Raw genomic sequence first — 24,071 nt, forward strand, 5'->3', positions numbered from 1 at the left:
AACTCATACCGGAGAGAGTATTGAATCCGAAATAAATAAATAAATGACTAACAATGTAGACGATTTTGATGACAAAAGCTTCGGAGATTGGTGGATCCTAATTTGATACTAATAATAAAAGTGTAGCTGATCGCTGTACGTTTATCTCTTTGATAAGATAAGATAATATTTATTGACCAAAACGCGATACACTTAGTATATGTGGAAGGTCAGGGTATATATTTAAAATATGACATTATGAGGACCCCAAGTCAAATAATCAAATGAGTAGTACATTCAGTGAACTTACATCGCAGTGATAAGGCACACACGAAATAAGCAAAAATATATACATAATAACAATGTTAGACTAGGAATGCCAGACAAAACTTTAAATTAAAATGTATTTGAGTTGTTTGGGAGATCGTCGTTCAAGAAGTCCTGATAACTATAATAGCATTTCTGTATTAGAAGATTTTTAATATTGTTGTGAAATTTTAGGTTACTCTTGACCTTTTTAAATTTATCTGGTATCTTATTGAAGCAGGTGATAGCATTGTACTGTGGAGATTTTTTGAAAAATGACATACGATGTTGAGGGATTTGCAATAGATGTCCATTTCTGGTATTGTAGTTATTGACAGTGGCGTTCTCTGTGAAGAGATTAGGGTTTTCCCTAGCAAACATTATGCATTTCAAGATAAAGATGCAAGGCGCTGTTAACATTTTTTTCTCAATAAAGATAGCACGGCAACTGTCCCTGTAGTTCATATTGAATATAAGTCTTATAATTCGTTTTTGGGCAACAAAAACTCTCATAAAATCATTTGCCCTCCCCCAGATCATAATATTAAAATTGATATGGGAGTATACCATAGCATAATAAATGCTGAGTAACGCTGATTCCCTTAATGTTGATTTCAGTCGCTTTATTGCATAGTATGCTTTATTTATTTTAGAACATGTATTGTCTACTTGTTTTTCCCAGTTTAGATTAGAATCTAAATAGGTACCAAGAAATTTCGTCACCTATACGTTTTCAATATCATATGTAACAGGAGCATTTAGAGTATCAGTCCTAAAGTGAAACTTCATCGATACTGATTTGGAGGTATTAAGGATAAGTTTGTTTCTTTGGCACCAAGCACTGAACTGGTCAACAATACTTTCAGATTTACAAATAAGTTGCTCAACGTTTTGTCCCGTTAAAGTTATGGTAGTGTCATCCGAAAACATCGTAATGTGTCCATCTTCTATATATTGAGGTAGGTCGTTTGTATATAGGAGAAACAGTAGGGGGCCTACAACCGAGCCCTGGGGCACACCAAGTGTTATCTTTTTGGTCTCAGAGAACGACCCATTGCAAAGTACCTTCATGTTTCTTTCGGACATGTAAGATTGTATCCAATTAATTATATTAGTTGGGAGACCTAAATTGGATAGTTTAGGGAGTAGAAACTTCGGGCACACTGTATCGAAAGCCTTCGATAAATCGAAGAATAAAGAGAGGACATATTTTTTGTTTTCGATCTCAGTGTATATGTAATTCATTAGATGATAAGATGCTGTTTCAACCGATTTTTTTCGTCTAAAGCCATGTTGGGAATCGCATAAAAGATTTTCATTTTCCAAATGGTCCATTATTCTTACCGAAACTACTTTTTCAAAAAGTTTTGATATAGAGGGGAGTAAAGAAATTTGTCTGTAATTTTCAATTTCTTTGCGGCTTCCTTTTTTTTTGAACGGGAATAATTACCGCTCTTTTTAAAACATTTGGAAAAATACCTTGTATTAGAGATTGGTTCATTGGTTCAACAACCAGAACATTATAACCATTGCGTCGTCGTCTCTCACAATGTCTACCGCAGTCGTAAACGAAACTTCAGACCATGGCCTGCCATGCCGAAAAATAGCTTTGACACAGTTATCTCCGGCCTGAAAGTTTACATTCTTTGATCGATTGTACACTGTTCTCTCTCTCTCCCTCTCTAATTATATGGACGTTGCTTCCCACTCGGGCGCATTTGTCCAGGCTCCTCCTATCAAATTGACATCAATTTGACAGAAGCTTCGTCGGGAGGGGCGCAGCTGTCTTGTTCGAAGCAATGCTGCCACCCCTTTTTTGTCACACTTTTTACAATAAAAAAACAATGTGTTTTTTAAATGTACTACGTATATATTTATTGGGTCGCCTCCTTCTTTGTGAACGGTCGCTATCGGCACGTCCGTTCACCATCATGTCAGAAACGAAACTATTGTACACTGTTGACTGTTCTGTGCATTCATGTCAAGTAAACCCGTCCTTGAAGTTGTGAAAAATCTTTCAAAAAAACTTCATGAGTCATTTTTACTCACCCGAACTAACTATGCTGTCAAATTCTGAGCTGCCGCTCATTCTGAAATAGTGAAAATGTTATTTTTAAAATTTTCTGCCGCGCCACCTAGCGGTCATTTGCGAATACATTACAAGCAACTCTCGTACCAGTTTGTATGAAGAACAGTGAATTTGTTGATAGTCTGGGAGTGATAGATGACCTCCCGTCTGCTGAACGTGAGTGTCGGTTGCAATCAATATTTGTGCACGCCATGAAGATTGACTAGGTTCGATAATGTTTTCAAATAATAATAATTGCACTCCCGGGTTTATAAATTGTTGTTACACATCTGAATACTAAATTTGATTGTAATTGTTTCCGTCAGGTGATGGATTGAAAAGTAACGACGTAGGTTCGTATTGATTAGTGGAACGATAAATTTTCTTCTGTCCGTGACTATGACGAAATTTGGGAGCATATAGTGTGGCTAGTGAAGTTCGTATCAGACTTGATTTTTTATTGCTCCACACAGATTTTTCAGACATATTCTGTACTGATAATATTGAGGAGAAAGTGAATTTGTTCAGTGAGATTATATTAAATTTGTTTGAAGGTGATTGACAATGTTTCATGATGAATTTTATCATCATCAAAAATGATCTTCAACGGAATGGCTACTCTAAAGCGATGGTAGAAAAGACCTTGGCTAAAAGACAGCGGGAGCCTCGCAAGGAAGAGAAGCCGTCACAACCAGTGCTAGCACTTCCCTACATCAGAGGATTATCGGAGAGGATAAGAAGAATTGGTTCCAAGTACAACATCAGAACCTGTTTCAGATACGGTAACACTATACGTAGCAGCCTCACGAAAACCAGGCCACCAAACGCGGACTGCGATTCCAAGAATTGCATTTACCGAATACCCTGTGAGTGCGGAAAATCCTATATTGGTGAAACTAAGAGGCCATTGAATGTTCGCATTGCCGAGCACAAGAAGAACACACAGCGAGGGGAAACCAGCAAATCAGGAATAGCAGACCATGTTTGGACCCATCAACACAACATCGAGTGATCCCAAGCTGAGATCTTGCACAGAGAGGAACATTGGTTTAGGAGAAAATTCAAGGAAGCCGCATACATGTTGTCCAACAACGTATTCGGCCAGGCCAGCGTAGAAATACGCAACATATGGAAACCCATCATCAAGCGAAAAATGGCCAACTCCCGCCAAAACGGTCATCTCCCACGGAACCAGTGAAGCGGAAAATGGAAAGCAGGGATGAGTGAAAGTATTTGAACGACCTATAAATAGTCATCTCTCGGAGGAATCAGTCCAGTCATCATCCGAAGACGATTGTAGATACTAACAATCGAAACGTCGTGAACTAACCTGACTTGGAATCTCTACACTTTTTATTTTCATTTTTCATTCCTTTATTTTTATTTTGGTATTGTATTTATTCAATTGTCATATTTTTACTTGTAGTTGATTTCAGTATTATTTAATTTCAGGTTTATTTTGCTTAATATAATTGTTATTTTCAGCTATTCATTTTGAATTCTTCTTTTTTAGTTGTTTCAGGGATTTCAAATCATTTTATATAGTAGACAATGGAAGTCCGATTTAGTGAAATATATTAAATTTGTTTGATATCCATGCTCCGATGCGAAAAGCTAGAGTCACTAAAAACAGGGCACCTTGGCTCAAGAATACTCCGAAATTGATGACGAGGACACGCGATAATGCATATAATAGATTTAAAAAAAGTGGAGAGCAGCGCCATTGGGAATATTATAAAGTTTTCCGTAACGAGGTGAAAAATGGCATATATTCAATTCCAACTCACCCACGATAGCAGTAACATATGGAAGGAACTGAAAAACATGAACATTATTACAAGTAGTAAGAGGTCTCTCATTCCGGACAGTTTAACTGGTGATCTCAATGAACTGAACAGTAACTTTATTTCTGGTACAGGTTCGAATATCCCTGACAAACATACCGTCAAATATTTCTCCAGTCATACTTTGGAGAATATTAGACAGCTCTCCTTCTCTCCTATTGACGAATTGAAGGTTCAAGAGAAGTTACTTTCTATCAAATCCATGGCCTATGGCCCAGACAAAATTTCCTTAACCGTGGTCCTGTATTGCTGTCCTCTGATTTTGCCATACATTGTTCACTCTTTTAACTTCTGCCTAATTAATTCCGTTTTTCCTTCTGTTTGGAAATAATCAAATATCATCCCATTGCTGAAAAAACTTGACGTTACAAGCATGAATGATCTAAGGCCTATGAGCATACTCTGCACCCTGTCAAAAGCTCTTGAAAAATAATTGACGAACAGATTCGTGAGCACGTCCTGATGCACAATGTTTTTCCACACCACCAATGGGTTTCTGTCCAAATCATAGCTGCGCCACTGCTCTCCTCAAAGTGACGGATTATATATAGATGCGAACAAGCTTCGTGTTCTCGTATTTCTAGATTACTGAAAAGCTTTCGACAGGATTATTCATGAATTTTTGTAACTATTCTGCACTTTATAGGTTTTTCTCCATCAGCGCAGCAACTTATTGCTGCTTATCTCAATAAACGTACACAAAGAGTTATACTGAACTCTACATCATCAGACTCAATTGAAACCTTATGTGGTGTACCTCAGGGATCAATATTGGGACCGCTACTCTTCATTATTTACACCTACCAATTCTGTGAACTTTTGAAACATGTGACATCACATTTATATACGGATGACACGCTGCTGTACCTCGCTTTTGATGAAAAAGATATTGTTACTGCCTGTAATGAAGTTAACGAGGATCTCGCGAGACTTGCCGATATATCAGAAAAATGTGTTTGTTTATCAATCCAACCAAATCCAAAGGTATACTTTTCGATAGAAAATCGACCAAAAATAGATCCCGACCCCTGATTTTCCTTCACATTCGCAATGAAACACTCGAATTGTCACCTCAATTACAATACTGGACTCAAGATACATTACTGGACTGGGCTGGTTGCTTATGAACAAACGACGTATTTTGCATTGCTGTGTATTATATCACAAAATTCTACTCACAAAAAAACCTTCATATCTCTACTCAAAATTTCAGAGGCGTTCTTAGGCGCACAATGTAAATGTCCGGTTTCGACATAAATTATCTGTACCCATGCACAACACTACGCTTTACCGATCTTGCTTCTCCTATGGCATCGCTACAATCTACAATTTAATTTCAAGAAAAAGGTCTTTTGCTGGATGGTACTTTAACAATAGACTTCTGATAATATTGATGAACTTATGTGAAATTCATTGCACTTTCTGACATAATTATTATTTTTATTTATATTGATGTGTAAATTCTTTTTCATTTTTACCATGTTCATGAGCAGGTATATTCTTTTTTTTTTCTTCTGGAGGTACCAGTTCTTGTCACTGGTCCCTTCACGTTGTTGCGTGTAAGAGCGCTATTCTATCGTTCTCATGAGGTAGAAGAGCGAACGATGCCATTTGCTACTCCTCATTAATTACCCTTGTTCTCTGTAACTGCTGATTGTGTAGCAATGAAAACATTTATTATTATTATTGAAAGCTTCACGTATTTGACAGTTCCATAAAAAAATAACCTGAAAATGATAGTCGCGCCATTCGCATCATCCGTCAATTTTTTTCAGAAATTTTGAATACGTTGCAGTTTATCTTTATTTAATTGTGGTAAATAATGATAACCCGTGGTTGGGCTCCCTATCGAGCGCGTCCCCTGGTGGCGGATAGGGGAACGGTCAGGGGACTAGGGGCCCTGTCCGGGAAGCCAATAAGTGGCCTTACGAACGGGATCGCCGGACTCCTGGTCAGTGACAGAAATAAGTAGGGTGAGGGGAACTAAAACTCCTTAAAAGCCTTTGCGAAACTTGCCACCGTGGACCAGCCTACCCAAGCTAAGGTGTAAGGAATCGTGCCGACAGCTGAATGGCCGCAGGGTGATATGCGGTTACGAGCGATCCTCTTGGGGAACTGCCAAAACCTCATTGTAATCAGCCTTCCTCTGGTAATCAGGGGGTCTACCAGAGACTTTGCTACTCGTGGGAACACACTCGTGAGGCTCACCTCAATCTATGGCGGTGGCTGAGAATGAACAGGAATGGCCACCCAGCGGCGTATTTGCGGCGCTGAGGCCAAAAGGAGAAAGAAAGCGAAAGAGACAGGAGTGGCAGCAACTATAAGTGCACCCTCCTCCTCCGCCACTGCACCTCTAACAGCAAGGGCACTTCCTGCGGCGGCCGCCAAGATCTCCGCCTTGAATAAAGGCAAGGAATCGGCTGCTCTTGCAGGAAAGCGCCCTCACTTGAACACCTCCACTAGGGAAACCCCAGGAAGGTTTGAGAAGCCTAGCAACGACAGTAATGCCGCTGCACCTTCCAAAACTTTCGCGGAGGCCGCCGCGCCGTGAGATACCTCAAGATTGCCAAAGAGAGTGTGTGTTCGCAAGTCTTGCCCTATACCTGCCGATATAAAGGAAATGTTTTCTAGTGACCTAGAAAGGACAGAATGGACGATGACCTAGGAGGACAACTCCTCGGGAGGATGTACAAAAATACAAAAATCTCTATCAATCAGTAGAATAAATAATCATTGAGATATGGACCTACAAAAACACATGACATTAAAAAGGACAAGAATTTGTAAACAACCTAATATCCATGACCGCGCTGTATATTAATGCTAATGAAATGAATATTGAAAAAAGTTGGTCTATAAATTTCAACACCAACGATTTTCGAAATTGAGAAAACGTTAAGAATTTTATCTTATACGATCAGGATTGCACTGAAAAGAAGCAGTTTTTTGAAGTAATCATTGCCTGACCTCTCGTTTACGAGATAACATTGATTTTAATTGACTCATTTTATACTTCGGTAATTCCATGCAGGCACCTTCACATAGTGTGCACAAATTTGAATAAAAATAAATCTTGGGCGGCTTGAGAAATAGCATTAAAAATCGTATGAATAACTAGTTAAATTCAAGATATATACGGAAAGTCTTTCATTCAACTTCGATTTTTTCGACGTCTCTTCCATTAGACTTGCTACTTGCTAAAAGCGAAAGACAATTGGGAACAATAGTATCGTACCTTTTTTTATAAAGTATGTGACCTGTTATTCGTTCGGAAAACGCTCAACAAGTTTGTCCCACGTAAAATTGGAACTATATATGAACTTTTGTAACTGATGACTGATACTGTGATTACTTCTACTTCCGAAGAAAAATTGGGTAATCATGGCTGAGATGATTTAGGAAAACTGTCAACTTTCACGTAGAACTATATTTCGTAAATTTTTAATAGTTATATGAACAGAAATTTATGTTCATCCTAACCAATATATGTAACCTGAAATCTGAAGTAAGAACTTACGTATTTTAGAATGCTTTACTTGGAAAACAAGCATCTACCCTCAACATTCAACCTGACTTTCGAATTCAAAAACGAACTCATGTTAGTATGTTGGAAATAATTCTTAATCCTGAACATCAAACATGAGTTCGTCTTTGAATTCGGAAGTCAGGTTAGATGTTGAGGGTAGATACTTTTTTCCAAATTGAGCATTTTAAAATACGTTAGTTTTTACTTCAAATTTCAGGTTACATATGTTGGTTAGGATAGGTTATTATAGGTCAGTTTAGTTGAAAAATACTCGATATTATTTCATTCATTTGTGATGTGTTTAATGGTAACTACAAACATCTAATCTCAGCTGCAATCAACCCCATCGTTTGTAGTTTGTGGAGAATTGTTATTTCATGATTTGAAGTCTTGTTATGGTGGCTTTTTTGCCATACTTTAAAAGAATATAAAATAAATTGATACAGCGTTGTTACTACAATAAACTACAATCAATTTACGACCTATTTGAAAGGAAATAATTTTCAATCCAGAACATCAAACATGAGTTCGTTTTTGAATTCGGAAGTCAGGTTAGATGTTGAGGGTAGATACTTTTTTCCAAATTAAGCATTCTAAAATACGTTAGTTTTTACTTCAAATTTCAGGTTACATATGTTGGTTAGGATAGGTTATTATAGGTCAGTTTAGTTGAAAAATACTCGATATTATTTCATTCATTTGTGATGTGTTTAATGGTAACTACAAACATCTAATCTCAGCTGCAATCAACCCCATCGTTTGTAGTTTGTGGAGAATTGTTATTTCATGATTTGAAGTCTTGTTATGGTGGCTTTTTTGCCATACTTTAAAAGAATATAAAATAAATTGATACAGCGTTGTTACTACAATAAACTACAATCAATTTACGACCTATTTGAAAGGAAATAATTTTCAATCCAGAACATCAAACATGAGTTCGTTTTTGAATTCGGAAGTCAGGTTAGATGTTGAGGGTAGATACTTTTTTCCAAATTAAGCATTCTAAAATACGTTAGTTTTTACTTCAAATTTCAGGTTACATATGTTGGTTAGGATAGGTTATTATAGGTCAGTTTAGTTGAAAAATACTCGATATTATTTCATTCATTTGTGATGTGTTTAATGGTAACTACAAACATCTAATCTCAGCTGCAATCAACCCCATCGTTTGTAGTTTGTGGAGAATTGTTATTTCATGATTTGAAGTCTTGTTATGGTGGCTTTTTTGCCATACTTTAAAAGAATATAAAATAAATTGATACAGCGTTGTTACTACAATAAACTACAATCAATTTACAACCTATTTGAAAACTTTTTATCGCATTATTACTTGTATTCCAGCGTGACGGAGCCCCTGGACGACCCTGGTAAACTGGCGCCGAAGAAATATCTGGCGATGACCAGAAAAAATCTACACTTAACAGTAGGACTTCTGACTGGCCAGTGTCAACTGAGGAAACACCTCCATAATATGGGACTAGTGGACACACCTCTATGCAGGATGTGTGAACAGGAAGATCAGACTGTCAGGCATGTCCTATGCGAGTGCCCGGAGTCCTATACCTGCCGATATAAAGGAGATGTCTCTCAGAAACCTGCCCACCTTCCTGAAAAGGACAGGATAGACGATGACCTAGGAGGACAACTCCTTGGGAGGATGTACAATGGGTCACATGTGGCCTAAGTGCTGTAGGTCTACACTCCCCCTCCCTACTCTACAGATACAGATGAGTATGACAAGGGACGTTTGATTAAATTGGTTAAAATTACCTTTAGCCTGAAGATGGTAGGGTATAGCGAAACAACAGCGTGGTTTTGTAGACTGTCAAAAATGGCACATCCAAGTTTGTTTTTCAAATACGTCATAATGGTTTTTATCAAGTATCGGTTACTTGGAAGTTTGGAAAACCTCTGGTTTGGTACTTCACCTGCGTAGATACAGTTGCAGCTTCACACCTCGCCGCTACGTCTAATTCCAGTGGTGCAGCTGCTATGATTGCAGAAAAATAGAAATCTCGGAAATACTCCACTTTGCTAAGCACCTACTGTTTTTTTCCTGTTGCAATTGAAACCTTTGGTCTCTTTGATCTCATGCTTCCGAATCGTTGAAAGAAACTGGTAGGAGAATGATGAATTCTACCAATGACAACCGAGCCTGTTTCATTTTTAATTCTAAGAATCAGTATCGCCATTCAAAGGGGTAATGCCACATCGATATTGGGTACTCTCCCGTCTACTCAAAAATAAGATGAAATATTCCTGAACCCACAAACCAAATCAGAATTTCCTATGAACAGCACAAAATGGAGTAAGCAGATTGAGCATTTCCCGATTATCTCAAAAGATACAGAGGAAAATAAACAAGTTCTGGAATATACATTCCTCAGTCAAAACCCTTGGGCTTAATGGGTTGGAAAATATTGGCTACACCTGCTTCATGAACAGTGTAATCCAATGTTTATCAAATACGAGATGGTTACTGGAATATTTGAAAAAGGATGAGTACCTGAAAGACATCAATACCAATATTTCTAGTATGAAGGGTGCTTTAATTAAAGGTTTAGCAGAAGTTATCAAGAAATTGTAGTCAGAAGATTCATCTGATAGAGCAATGAACACAGTCTCCTCAAAAAGTCAGAATCAGAGTTTTACCCCTCGATTTATGGGTCATACGCATCATGACGCTCGGGAGTTCCTTCGTTATCTTTCAGAAGGTTTACATGATGACGTTAATAGAATCAATGAGAAACCTAAACCGACCTTAACGATAGCGGCGACAGCAGAAAAGCACAAGAGTTATGCTGATTCATCAGAGTACATATAACTCTGAGATTGTAGATAATTTCGTTGGTCAATTAAAATCCACGATAAAGTGCACACACTGTGGACCCACATCTGTAATCTTCGATCCTTTCTGGGATTTGTCACTCCCCATACCACAAAGAACTCGCCAATTGCTTTTATCACAATGCACAATGCACAAGAGAGGAAACTTTGGATGGACATGAAAAACCGACGAGTTCGAGTTGAAAGGAAAGAAGAAAATGCACAAAGTCTCTATCGATCCATAAGTTTCCCCGTATTTTGGTCATTCATTTCAAAAGATTCTCTCTAACAGAAAGATTCAGAGGCAAGCTAAGTGTTGCCATCGAATTTCCTCTAGATGGATTATTTATGAACAATTATGCAAAAGACAATGTGACTCCTTGTCGTTATAATCTATATGCACTTTCGGATCACAGTGGGTCTTCCTACAGAGGACATTATACATAATTCTGCAGACATTCGTATACTGGCACGTGACACGAATACAATGATTCACACGTGTCACCAATTTTACCAAAATCGCTTGTGGGTGGAGGTGCATATACATCCTCCTTTATGAAAAGGAGGAAACGAGTTCGCACATTTGAGCGTTTTGAAAAGTTATTTTTGAACTGTTAATTTCAATTTTATAATGAATCTAAATATGTTCACATCTTCATAACATTTCAAAACGAATCTGCTTCCTGATTAAAGTACAATTCTCAAATAACTGCCATTCATATGGCACAAGAAATTCAAATGGCATCCAATTAAAAAATGTGTCACACATTTTGATCAAAATCAATTATTCTATATTGGTTTGCAAAATTATGCAAGTTGCTACTAGAAATGGAAACTTGGAAAAATTTATAAAAATGTGATAATTTCTTTAAATGAAATAACATTTATTTCTGAAAAACAATTTGATATCTCAATATGGAATATTCATTCTACAATATTTTAGTCAAATCGATTTCGTTCAGAGAATAATAAAATTCTACATTTCATGTTGTTAATCAGTTGTAATGACCTGCTAATGTTATGCTATTAAATACTTGTATTCAGTAGCTTCAGAGCTGAATAAAATCACCATTTTTATCAAACAATTAATATAGTCAGCAAAATTTTTTGTCAAATTAACTAAACAGTATTTTAATATAAATTTTCCAACAATTTTCAACGTGATTCTTCAAACTCGAATAACTTTTTTATTCATTAACCGATTGAAATGAATGAAACAATTTCAAGAAGAAACTTACCACAATAGATCAGTGAAAACCACACCCAAAATAGGTGAGGCGTTTTGGATATTAGCACGCACAAATGCACAGACAAACAGGAAGCAATCAGTTACACATTTATTATATTTTATTAATGTTACTCGATGAAAATTAATAAAACTATCCATAAAAATTATTATTTTGAAATGTGTTTCGCTACACGGTGGCTTAATCAGTTACTTTTACATCAAACTATTCTAAAATATTTTTCATATAAACAGTAAGTATGACCACGCTTATTAGACGAATGTTTAAATCTGGTGAAGCCGGTATATTTTGAATAAACAATTATTGGTACAATACAATATAACTTCTAGGAAACAGGTAAAATATTGACATTTTACCAAACCCTTATTTTTAACGCCTTGACACGTGTTCGAATCACTAAGGAAGATTAATTTTCGTCTTGAAGATGATCACTTAGTGATCGAAACATGTGTCGAGGTGTTAAAATAACGGTTTGGTGTTGGGAAAAAACTCCTGTAATACTCATTACTACAACAAAGGTTCCAAACAGTACATCACAAGTTTATTACGGAATACATTGCTTTATGAAGAAGAGAGAATTGAAATTCTTTATGTTTTTTACCACTTTTATTTGTAACTAACGTTACTGCAGTTTCGTCCTATGAGGACATTTTCAAACTTATAGATTGAAGGACGAAACTGCAGTAACGTTATTTATAAATGAAAGTGGTAAAAAACATAGAAAGTATTAATTCTTTTTTCTTCATTTCTCACATTTTTCTATATGAAAATGTGGAAAACCTCAAAAACCCTTGTTAATAGTAATGATCGTACATTTCCGAACCTAATCCAATTTGAAGATGAAGAGGTACTAAGTACTAAAAAAGGTGAACCTGACATGGCCGAAACTTTCAACCTATATTTTGTAAATAGCATCCAACATACAGTGTGTAACAACGAAAACTTAACAGAGTCGTTTTTGAATATAAAAAGTACGATTTAAAAAAAAAACTCGGACACGTCGATTTCTAATTAAAGGGGGACACCTTTCAGACTAATCAGATTTTTTGTAGTACGCACCCCCTCGGAGGGGTGCGTCCGACGACCCTTATTTAGATGAGGAAAGTAGGTCGAGTGGCACCTTGTTTCAAAGGTCTTTCGAATACGTTTACAACTCTGTTGAAAGAAAATTTTTATAACGATTAGTTTTCGAGATAATTTGAAGTGAAAATTGCCATGGTAATAGTACATTAGACAGACCACTCGGTAACTTGTATGCCTAAATGAAAAAAAAATGAGCAGGTGTTCTAATCAGTTTGTTTTTATATAAAATCCCTTTTTTAAAATCAATACCCACTCCTCTTCTTCCAGTTTTCATTAGTACATCGTTCGATTGTTTTGTTTAAACGGGTCGTGCATTGTTATTTGTTTAAAAATGCCTTACACTACTGCTGAAAGGGTTTCAGTTATTGCTTTATTTTTTGGCAACGGCCAAAATGTTAACAGAACATCAATTTTATTTAACGAGCAAAACCCTGGTAAACACCTAAGCAGAAATCACGTTCTGGATTTGGTCACAAAATTCAGGGAGACAGGTTCGGTTTCAAATAAGAAAAGAAATCTTCAGAGAAGGGTAGTGAATGATGATAATGCGATTGGAGTGATTGGTCAAGTCATCGCCAATCCCAGGTTAAGTACCAGAGGTTTATCAGCAATGGCCGGAATAAGCCATATGAGCGCATGGAGAATCCTTAAACACCACAAATTCCATCCTCACAAAATTAAACTTGTTCATGAACTCAATGAGGATGATTTTGATCGAAGACAGGAGTTTTGTGAGGGCATAAGTGAGAGATTAATGATTATAACATCTGTTTTTCGGACGAAAGCTCATTTTATTTAAATGGTTGCGTGAACCGTCACAATTGCCGTTATTGGTCGAATGAAAACCCAAGACAATACGCAGAAATATATACCCAACATCCCCAAAAGTTGAATGTCTGGGCCGGAATATTAGGCAATCATATTATAGGTCCATTTTTCATTGATGGAAATTTAACCGGTGATTCTTATTTACAACTTCTTGAAGAGGCAATACAACCTCGTATAGTTGAAATAATTGAACAGGATCCAAAATGTCAAGATGAATTTATGCATTTTCAACTAGACGGTTCACCGCCCCATTATGACCAGCAGGTTCGAAATTTTTTGAATAATCATTTTGAAGGACAATGGATTGGCAGAAGAGGTCCAATTAAATGGCCAGCACGATCACCAGATTCAACACCACTGGACTACTTTTTGTGGGGGTATTTAAAATCTAAAGTTTATGCTACACAGCCAGCCAATTTGGATGAATTACGTCGTAGAATTATTGATGAATGTCGAGCTATAACTCCTGAGATGTTGAATAATGTAACAGCAAAATTCGAACAGAATCTTTATTGTTGCATGGCGCAAAATGGCGCACATTCTGAACATTTACTCTAAATTTCCTGTGTGAGTTACCCTTATTAGGTGTTACTTTTTTTGTGTGTGCTTTAAAAACAATTATTGGGATTTATTAACCCTAAAACAGTTGTTTAAACTTTTCTGTATCATCAGCATTCAAGGAAATCAGCAGGTTGTATTCGTTGTGTAGGTAAGTTTTTAGTATGATTCACTTTTTTATCAGAAGCATAAAATATCCACTTCAAAAGGCAACCTTCATAAGGAAGTGCCACTCAATTTACCTAAAATGTAAGGGTGGTAACCAACCCCATCCCCCGAAAAAAATCTCGTATAAACAAATAATTCTTACTTTTTTACGAAATCAAATGGACACATATTAGCAGGTTGTCATAAAAAGCAAAAATTTATTTTTTTATGAAAGATTTGAACGTAAATTGTACCTTAAAAACAATTTGATTTATTTTAAAAAGAGTTGAACTCAATAAAAATACCTTTTTATATTAAAATCTTACTTTTTATATTAAAAAACGGCTCTGTTGAGTTTTCGTTGTTACAGACTGTATATATAGTCCAAGGAATTCCGAACCATGGTTCAATTTGGATAATAATTTGTATTTGCACTTCAGCATCTTCAGATTGATGAGCTTGATTAGATAATGAATATAATATCCATGAAATCTTGAATTCTAAAATATTAAAGCAAGTGTTTGAAACAGCTGGTCATGCAATCCTCAAGTCAATCAATACATCGCTCTAGAATGGTCAATTGCCCGAATTGTTAAAAATAAGTACCATTATACCCATACCTAAAGTTACAAACACTATAAAAGCAAGTGAATTTAGACCTATTAATACCTTACCGCCAATAGAGAAGGTTTTAGAAATAGCAGTATATAAAAAATTATTAGAGTTTATTGGCAAAAATCAAATCATGTTTATCAATCAATCTGGTTTTCGAAAAAAAACATTCTTGTGAAACATCACTACAGTTATCATTAACTAAATTTACTCATGAAACAGATAAAGGTAAATATGTTGTAGCTGTCTCTTTAGACTTCAAAAGGGCCTTTGAAACGATTGATAGAAGTATTTTACTTCAGAAGCTGAGAAGATATGGAATTGAGGGGATGGTTTATGAATGGATAAGTAATTATTTATCAAATAGGAAACAGAGAGTACGTGTGAACGATTATTTCTCAGCGTATATAACAAATTACACAGGAGTACCACAAGGTAGTGTGCTTGGTCCCCTATTATTCATACTGTATCTGAATAATATACAATTATTTACAGACTGTGAGTTCATGAACTTATTTTCAGATGACACCTCATTGGCCTGTACTGGAGTAAATTTAGAAGAAACTGTTGGCAGAATGAATAAAGTTTTAGAGAAAGTAGAAAAATATCTAAAAACCATAAAATAAAAATTGAAGATGAACCTATACAAATAGTAACATCAGTGAAGTATTTGGGATTTCAACTTGATAATTGCTTATCATTCGACGACCACTTCAAATATATTGAAAGAAATATTGCATAAAATTATATTTTTTCTCAAGAATCGCCAATAACTTATCAACAGGTACAAGAATTATGATATATAAATCAATAATACAACCCCATTTTGACTACTGTGCATCTATTTTATTCTTTTTTAATTTGAACGAAGTGCAACAAATACAAAAACTACAAAATCGAGGAATGAGAATAATTTTGAAATGTAATAGGTATACACCAATTTCTATCATGCTATCTGCTCTACAATGGCTCTAAAAGATTATTCTATTGTTCCATGGTTTTCATTTATAAATTTATTAAACAAAATGACTCCACCATACTTGCTATCATCGATGGCTTTCAATAAGGATATTCATCACCATTCTACTAGGCGCAACAGTCACATTCATATAAATAGAACAAATACAAGAAATAGTATGAGCAGTTTATTTTTCAATTAAATCTACTCTATCATTAAAGATTTTCAAGAGCGGACTGTTAAAATATATTCATGATGGACATTGAAAAATTCCGTGTTCGGTTCAAATTATGTATGTAAATAAAGTTGTATTGTTTATATGAATTTTGTTGATTATATTATATTTTAAGTTAGCTAACCTGTATATTAGGGAATCCTAATTTAATACAAAAAATCAATCCAAAAAAATGCTAAAACCTTTCTTCCCAAAAAATTTTATGAAGGACATTGTAGAATATCATGAAAAATGAGAAATAATCAAATCATTGTAGAATAGTATTATGTACCACTAACTGATTAAGCTATCGTGCAAAAAACCTGTCTAAAATAAAATTTATGATGAGAATTTAATGATTATTATCATGGATATGTTTATTATATGTATTAACATAAAACTCTTTATTATTTAAGCAAAAACAAATTTTATTGTCACTGATGCTAATGATGTATTTGTTGTGTGAAAATTCATACATACATATATTCATTTATGCATGTTCGATAATTATATAAAAGCAAATAAAACCGCTTCAAGTCGAACAGTAGACATAATAATAGTAATAATAGGTACCTTCATGTGATAGTCTTGGCATGTTGGTTTAGATCTGTTCTAACATGTTGGAAGTACCTATCTTTATTAGCATTGAAAATACAGAATTAGTATACATTATTATCAGTGAAGTATTTGGCTTATTGAAAAAATATTTGCGAAATTTCAGGTTTTTGGGGTACTGTTGTTCAAAACATGAAATTGGGCTTGAAGTTGAGTTCCAAAAAAAAATATAGAACCAAGAAACGTTGTGTATGCCCTAGTGATTTGACTATTTCAATATATAGTGTATCATAATACTGGCAAATATATCACGGGAGTAGTTGAAACAATAATGAAAATTGGAACGGAAATATACTACTTAGTATCTTAGTATTTTTATATTTCACGACATAAAGGCACTTCAATTAGGAACGAATTGAACAGTTTGTAATCAGCTCAGTCTGTCTAAGTTCCTCTATTCAGATTCAATGTGCAATTGAAGCATCACATTGTTTATTCTATAAACTCCTTTTTTATCTGATGTTACCAGCTTTCTTTGATAACTCTTGTCTTTGAATAGTCGAGAAAGTAAAAAATGGGTTTCAAAATACCTCGAATTATCAATCCGGTGTTGTTTCGGTATCCAAATTATTCATATCGAAATCGAGAAGCAAGACAATGAACAAACCGAAAATAGTCGCCTCCCAATGACTAACAGTCTGAGCCACCATGCAACAAAACAAAGCCGATTTCAAGATCAAACCCGTTTCGACGGGGAAATTGCATCGCTTTGTTTTTGCCGGCGTCCCATTTGGGGCAGCCTTGGGATCGTCAGCGACGTCGTGCTGGGAATTTCCTCGAGGAAATCGAGTGGTGCGCGCATACTTGAAAAGCAAAACAACAAGAAGAAGAAACGACGCCCGACGGGTCAGTGAAACTTTGCGTCCGTCGAGGCGCGTATGTCGAGGGGGCGCTTTACACTCGGGGGGGTTGTTGGTCGCAATCGTCTTATTCTCCCCTACCTTGGGATATGCAGTACATGATCTGGCGAGGCACTTTGAGGCCGGCCGCCAGGCAGGCGGCGAACGACGCCGAGAAGTTGATGGCCATGTCTCGTCATGGGGCACGTCACCGAGGAGGAGCACTAGCACGTGGGGCACCGAGCGCACTGAAGGTCGCGACGCGATCGAGACGTTCTCACCGGCGGAGGAGGCAGCATCCTTTTGGGCCGCGGCGATCGCAGAAGAGTTACGGGCTCTGCGGACGGTGTGGATTTCGCCCGAGTTTCGATTCGCCCGTGGAAGTGGGGATGTAGACTGATGCCGTCGACGACCTCATGGCTGCGATCTCCGCGAGATGAAGCCGGCGATGTTGCCGACGTTGCCCGCTGCACCTCCCCCGCCCCCTCCCCAAATGCACGTGCACCGCGCCGGCTTGCTGCACCCGAATCGATATCACACACATTATCACAAAAAAACTGACCCGACTCTGGCGCGGGGCTTTGCACCTTGCATCCCTCTCTCTCCTTCGTCTAGCGCTGTCTCGCTCCAGCGCGACGCTTGCATCGAGACGCCCGAGCTAGACGGCGGTGCAGACGGCGACGCCGACGCTCTTGCACGGACGGCGGCGGTGCATTTCCTAGCCGGCCGCCGCCGCTTTGCTAACAAAGGAGCGCGCTTTTCAAGTTCGCAGGTTTTCCCTGGTCGTCGCTTTGTTTAGAACGGTCGAGAATTTGGAATTTCTTTCTCATTTTGTCGCATTGCTAACAAAATTTGTGCATGATTTTCGTCATTTTCGACACTTTTACGTTTTCACATTTTTATTAAAATTTTCCAGAAAAAGAATAAATCGTTTTCTATCACAATTTATACACGATTTTTGTTATTCTTGGCATTATTACACCTGTTCTGAAATTTACCTTATCGCCATTTTAAAACAAAATTACGTTTCTCGTTATTTTTAACATATCTGGATTTTCAATCCTCAAATTTCCAAAACGATTCCAAATTTGAATCAAACATGAAGAGCAAATCATTAAATCCACCAAATATTACTTGATCTCTATTATCAAAAATTATTTTTTTACTATTTTCCTTTTTTCCGAATTGAAAAAAAAACATCTTGAAATGAATCAAATACATTTTGAGCAATAATTGAACTTTTTCAAAAAATTACTTGATCATCATACATAACACAGGTCTACAAAAAAACTTTTCAAAAATTATTTTGATTTCGTTAACTGATCTTTATGTAGTTTTTTTGCGCTGATTTCGAAAATGACATTTGTTTTTATCTATCACGTAAGTTTTGCCTACAAAATAAGAATGAAATAATCGAAAGTATGAATAATTGAAATAATGAAAGTACAAAAAAACGAGGAATTGTGGATTTATTTTTATTATTTTAACATGAAGTAAAAGCAAAAAAACAATGCTACATAGCTAAACTAAGCATAATAGTGATACACAAGTGTTTACAAAGTGATTATAAGTCTTTGTAAAAACGTTTTCTTTTTCTGTTAAAGCTTCTTTTGGTACTGTTTCAGCTGTATTCCTGTGAATTTTCCCATTTTAACATCCAACAGTAGTCTGCCATCATGTTAACATTCCACCGACCTTGGTATCTGCGTTTCATTTCTTTCATGTCTTGATGGAACTGTTCTCCTTATTCCTCACTTACAGTCCCTAGATTTTCGGGAAAGTGGTCCAGATGTGAGTGAAGGAAATGGACTTTGACACTTATGTTGCAGCCCAACATTTTGTAGTTTTGTATCAATTCAGCAACCATAGTTTTGTAGTTTGGGTCTTTTTTGTTTCCAAGAAAGCCTGTTATAACAAGTTTAGATGAATTCCAGGCATTTTTTTCTTTCATTTCCATTTTAGTGACAAAGCTTTCATCTTTTAAAAGTTTTCTTATGTCAGGCCCAACGAAGACTCCTTCTTTCAGTTTAGCATCGGATAGACCAGATATCTTTTCAGAAAGATACTTGAAACAACCTCCTTCTTTGTCTAATGCTTTCACAAACTGTTTCATTAGCCCCAATTTAATATGAAGCGGTGGAAGTAAGATTTTTTTACGATCCACTAAACTTTGTTTTCCAACATTTTTAACTCCAGGAATAAGACCCTTTCTTTTTAGCCACACCTGCTTGACATAGTGTTGTTTCCTGTCACGGCTATCCCATTCACATAGGAAACATGGAAACTTTGTGTTACCACTTTGTTGCCCTACTAACATCGAAATAACACAAATGGTCCACTTATGATCAGAGTAGCTGAGCTCATTAAGAACAAATTTAAGATTTTCGTAGCATTCTTTCAAATGGACTGAGTGTCCAACCGGCACAGAACCATATTGGTTCCTATTGGGAAGAAGTACAGCTTTCAAACTTCTTTTTGATAAATCGATGAAAAGTCTCCATTTCTCTGGTTCATACATTATGTTGAACATTTCCATGACGCCGGGTACATTGTTGCATAAAACTAGGTCACCTTCTTGTGTAAAAAAAGGGACAGATACCCTTTCTCTAAATCTGTACCATGATAATGAAACACCGGAGGCTAACATATGTCTTTCTTAAAGTCTAGACCCTAAAACTTCTGCTGAGTCCTTTGAGAGGTCCAGATCTTGTACTAAATCGTTCAAGTCTGACTGAGAGAAAAGTTCAGGGTCATGGGTGCCTGGATCGTAGCTGTCATCACTGTCGCTACTGCTACTATGTGTTTTGGCGTCTAAATTGTTTTCCAAGGTATTCGAGGGTGGAGGAATAGACAAGTTTGGTCCATGAGGAACAGGGCGAATAGCTGAACGTATGTTGGTGGGGTATGGTGCGGTAGCACAGAACTGTTTGATGTGCTCCACACTGATCCAGGCACTGCCTGCAACTAAGGTCACGCCTGGCGCCCAGACAGTAGGTTTAGGGAGGGGGCAGACAGACTGACACATACATGCCTTGTTCCAGTAGGAACTGGATTTTCCTGGTTTAGATTCGTTTTGTTATTGAAATAAATAGATTAAAACCGTATTTCATCTTAGATATATACTCACATTGTGTAGTAAATTGTTCATCATAAAAGCTCCATAATTCAGACTCAATTTACCTTATATAGGCTATATAATACAGAAATATTGAACCCATACCGAACCTAAAATCCCATTTGATAAGAAAATTTCAGGTGAAATTTGTGACTTATCTATAGGTGATAGAATTTTTTTACTAATTTTTTCGTAATCTGCACACAAAATACTGTTAAAATCACCAGTTAAATATCCTACAATTTTTTCATTACAGACCTGTGTAATCTGTAGACGACTCTCGTTATTTCTGGAAATTATAGGTTTATACTTTCCTAAATGCAGGGCAAATTATTAAATTTGAGCAAAAATTACTTGATTAACAAATTTCCGAAAAAAAAAATGAAATAAAATGAAACTTGGTGGACAAATCATTAAATGTTCTGAAAAATCTCTATCACAATATGCAAACGGTTTTCGTTATTTTAGAATTTTTGTATATTTACTTTCCTAAATGAAAAAAAAAAATGAATAAAAAATCAAGAGCAAATCAATAAATGTGCCAAAAAAATTCTTGATCACCATTTTCCAAGAGAATTTATGCACGATTTCAATTATTCCTGACTTTTTTTGGTTTCCATTGCTTTCAATTCAAAAAACATTATATTACAATAAATCAATGGAGAAAGGCAAATTTTTCAATACACGCATGTTTTCAATACGTATTATTCACTGGATTTTCCTTTTCATAAATTCAGAAAATATTAGAAAAATCATTCAAATATGAAGGAGAGAAATTGCTGAATTTCACCACCAAAATAATCACTGCGCTTGAATAAAAAAATCACCAGCAATGGATGTTTTCAATTTGAATAGCATTTGTCACGGTAAATCATGATTTTTTATCAGTCTTTTTTGGGGTTTTTCCACCTTTCACAATCTGAAAATTATTAAAATTATAATGGAGAATTTTGCCTATGAGAAAATGGGCGAAGCAGTTATACAGATACTCATCTTAACGTTTCGGTGGCTGAAACCTGCCCAGGCCTTCAGATTTGGATAAAATCGAAGTTTTGTTTTCGAAACGATCTCAATAGATGTCAAAAACTCTCTGACGTTGACTTAGTGTTCTGTATCTGTAGAGTAGGAAGGGTGAGTGTAGACCCATAGCACTTAGGCCACATGTGACCCATTGTACATCCTCCTGAGGAGTTGTCCTTCTAGGTCATCGTCCATCCTGTCCTTTCCAGGAAGGTGGACAGTTCCCCAGGAGACATTTGCAGGTGGGGTTCCCTCCGTGGAGGTGCACAAGTGAGGAAGCTTTTTTGCAGAGCAGCCGGTTCCCCTCACCGTACTTATTTCTGCCACTGACCAAGAGCCCGGCCGTAAGGCCACATTGGCTTCCTGGACAGGGCCTCTAGTCCCCTGGCCGTTCCCCTATCGGCCACCTGAGGACGCGCCCGATAGGTAGCCCAACCCACGGGTTGAATTAGTGTTATTTCAATTCTTCATATATTCGCCAACTATTGTTAAAATAGGTTCTGCCAATTCAAATTATCTTACATTTCGTTTATTGTTATCTGAGTTTCTTATTCAGTAAGGTTTGTATCTCTTATTTGTAAACACTTGGGAAGCTACATTGGGAAGACATCGAGGGCAATGAAAAAGAGAAAAAAGAAACATAGAGACTACATCAAGATTGGACAATTGACTTTTGGGAAATATTTCAAGAAGAAGATGATTATCACCAATGAGGAGCGTATTGTCAGTTTTAATCAACACCTTCATTACTTTCAATTTCCACTTTTGTTTTTCAAAAAATGTGGTTACATTTTCTCAATTATATCTTGATATTTTCAATTTTTACGAACCCTAAAAGACATTGTAACGTAGATCTTCACACAAAAAATTAAAACAAATCAAGACTGGGGATCCAATCGAAGGAAAAACTCCCAATGCACGGAAGAGATCGCCGGAGTTCTCTAGCTCGATATTGTGTCAACAAATCATTCGCAGAAGTTTGCGAAACTCGTTGGAAGTGCCCCATTTGAACCTCGTTTGCAGCTTCATCGAGTTAACGAGTTATAAAGGGAGGAAAGTGTGTCAAACTCATAATGCCTCCGTCAGAATATAGGTTAGGAATTAACAAGATTATGAACTGGGAAAAGGGGAGGATGATAATTGTTATTTACCAACTTCACAAGACGATAACGGATGGCAAATATACATATTTCAATGTCACAATTTGTACGAGGCAATTTCCGAATAAATATAGAAATCCCACAGAAGGATATACCTGTGCGTGGAAATTGGAATACTGATGAATATAATTTCAAAATTCAAAATATAAAATGGTATAAGTGAATAAATAAAGGGTAAGACGTTTTAACAGTATAAGACATATTATTTTAATTATATCTTCAAACTTTCTGTATGAAGATGTGAATCAGTTTCTGTGCATGTCACTGTGATAGTAAACATTTTTCATATCAACGTACTTGGTGTATCTGAAGCCTTGGCAAGCCTAAGACCCAGGTTTTGAGTTTATTCTTAAATGAATTGTTACTCCTGATATTTTGTATGTGATGTGGGACGAGATTATATAACCGAGGAGCTAGGTATGAGTAAGACCTTTGAAGGATGTTTTTCCTTGAATTCGTGACATATGAATTATTTTTGTGTCGAGTTTCATATTAGTGTTCTATTTTCCTTAATTCATGTCTATTTATATGTTGTCTTATTATAGTTTTGAGAAAGTAGAGTTGTCTGATGTCTAGAATTGATGTTTCTTTATACAGTATGACCCATTTTTAAAGGAAACACCCCCCTAAAATTTGAAGTTGTAAACCGATTTTAATAATTTTTTTTTGAAATGTCAAGTACTGAAAGGTCTACCTTGGGACAAAATTTGAAATGTTTATTGAAGTTTCAGGGCATACTACGATATATTCTTTCTTTCGAAAATCGGGATTTTTTATTAGCGATTTTTTTATTGAAAAAATCACTACGTCACTGGATTCAGAGTGCCTCTAAACAATTGTGACTAAAATTTGATGAAAAAATATTGATTATTAACAAAGTTATGACAACTCAAAAATTCGAAAACTCACACAGTTAACAGTTACAAAAAACATCCTATATCAACAGATATAGCCATGAGAATATTTTTTTTATGATTTCAACAATAAAGTGCCGCCAGATGAAAAAAAACAAATAGCGTAAATATTTTTAATGAAAATAACGGAATTACATTCAAGTTTTCACGCAAATTAACTAAAACTAAGACCTAATATTTCAATTTAAATCTTAGTTGCCATGGAAATGATA

The 24,071-nt window shown here is 36.1% G+C and overlaps 1 protein-coding gene across 2 annotated transcripts in view; it reads right to left on the reverse strand.

Annotated features, from left to right (window-relative positions):
* Positions 1-24,071, reverse strand: part of jim (zinc finger protein jim) — a 56,626-nt gene that overhangs the window by 25,440 nt on the left and 7,115 nt on the right. The window contains exon 1 of one of the 2 annotated variants that reach the window (XM_074182036.1): positions 17,753-17,995. The exons of the other annotated variant lie outside the window; for it this stretch is intronic. Within the exon in view, the coding sequence (XP_074038137.1) occupies positions 17,753-17,840 (88 nt within the window). The 5' untranslated portion in view covers positions 17,841-17,995. Of the gene's footprint in view, positions 1-17,752; positions 17,996-24,071 lie in introns of those variants that run through there. 2 annotated transcript variants of the gene reach the window in all.

Source organism: Leptinotarsa decemlineata, unplaced genomic scaffold (assembly GCF_025532065.1).
Source record: "Leptinotarsa decemlineata unplaced genomic scaffold, Ldec_3_MD MMD2_tig00026328_RagTag_RagTag, whole genome shotgun sequence".
In the NCBI taxonomy this organism is placed as follows: Eukaryota; Metazoa; Arthropoda; class Insecta; order Coleoptera; family Chrysomelidae; genus Leptinotarsa; species Leptinotarsa decemlineata.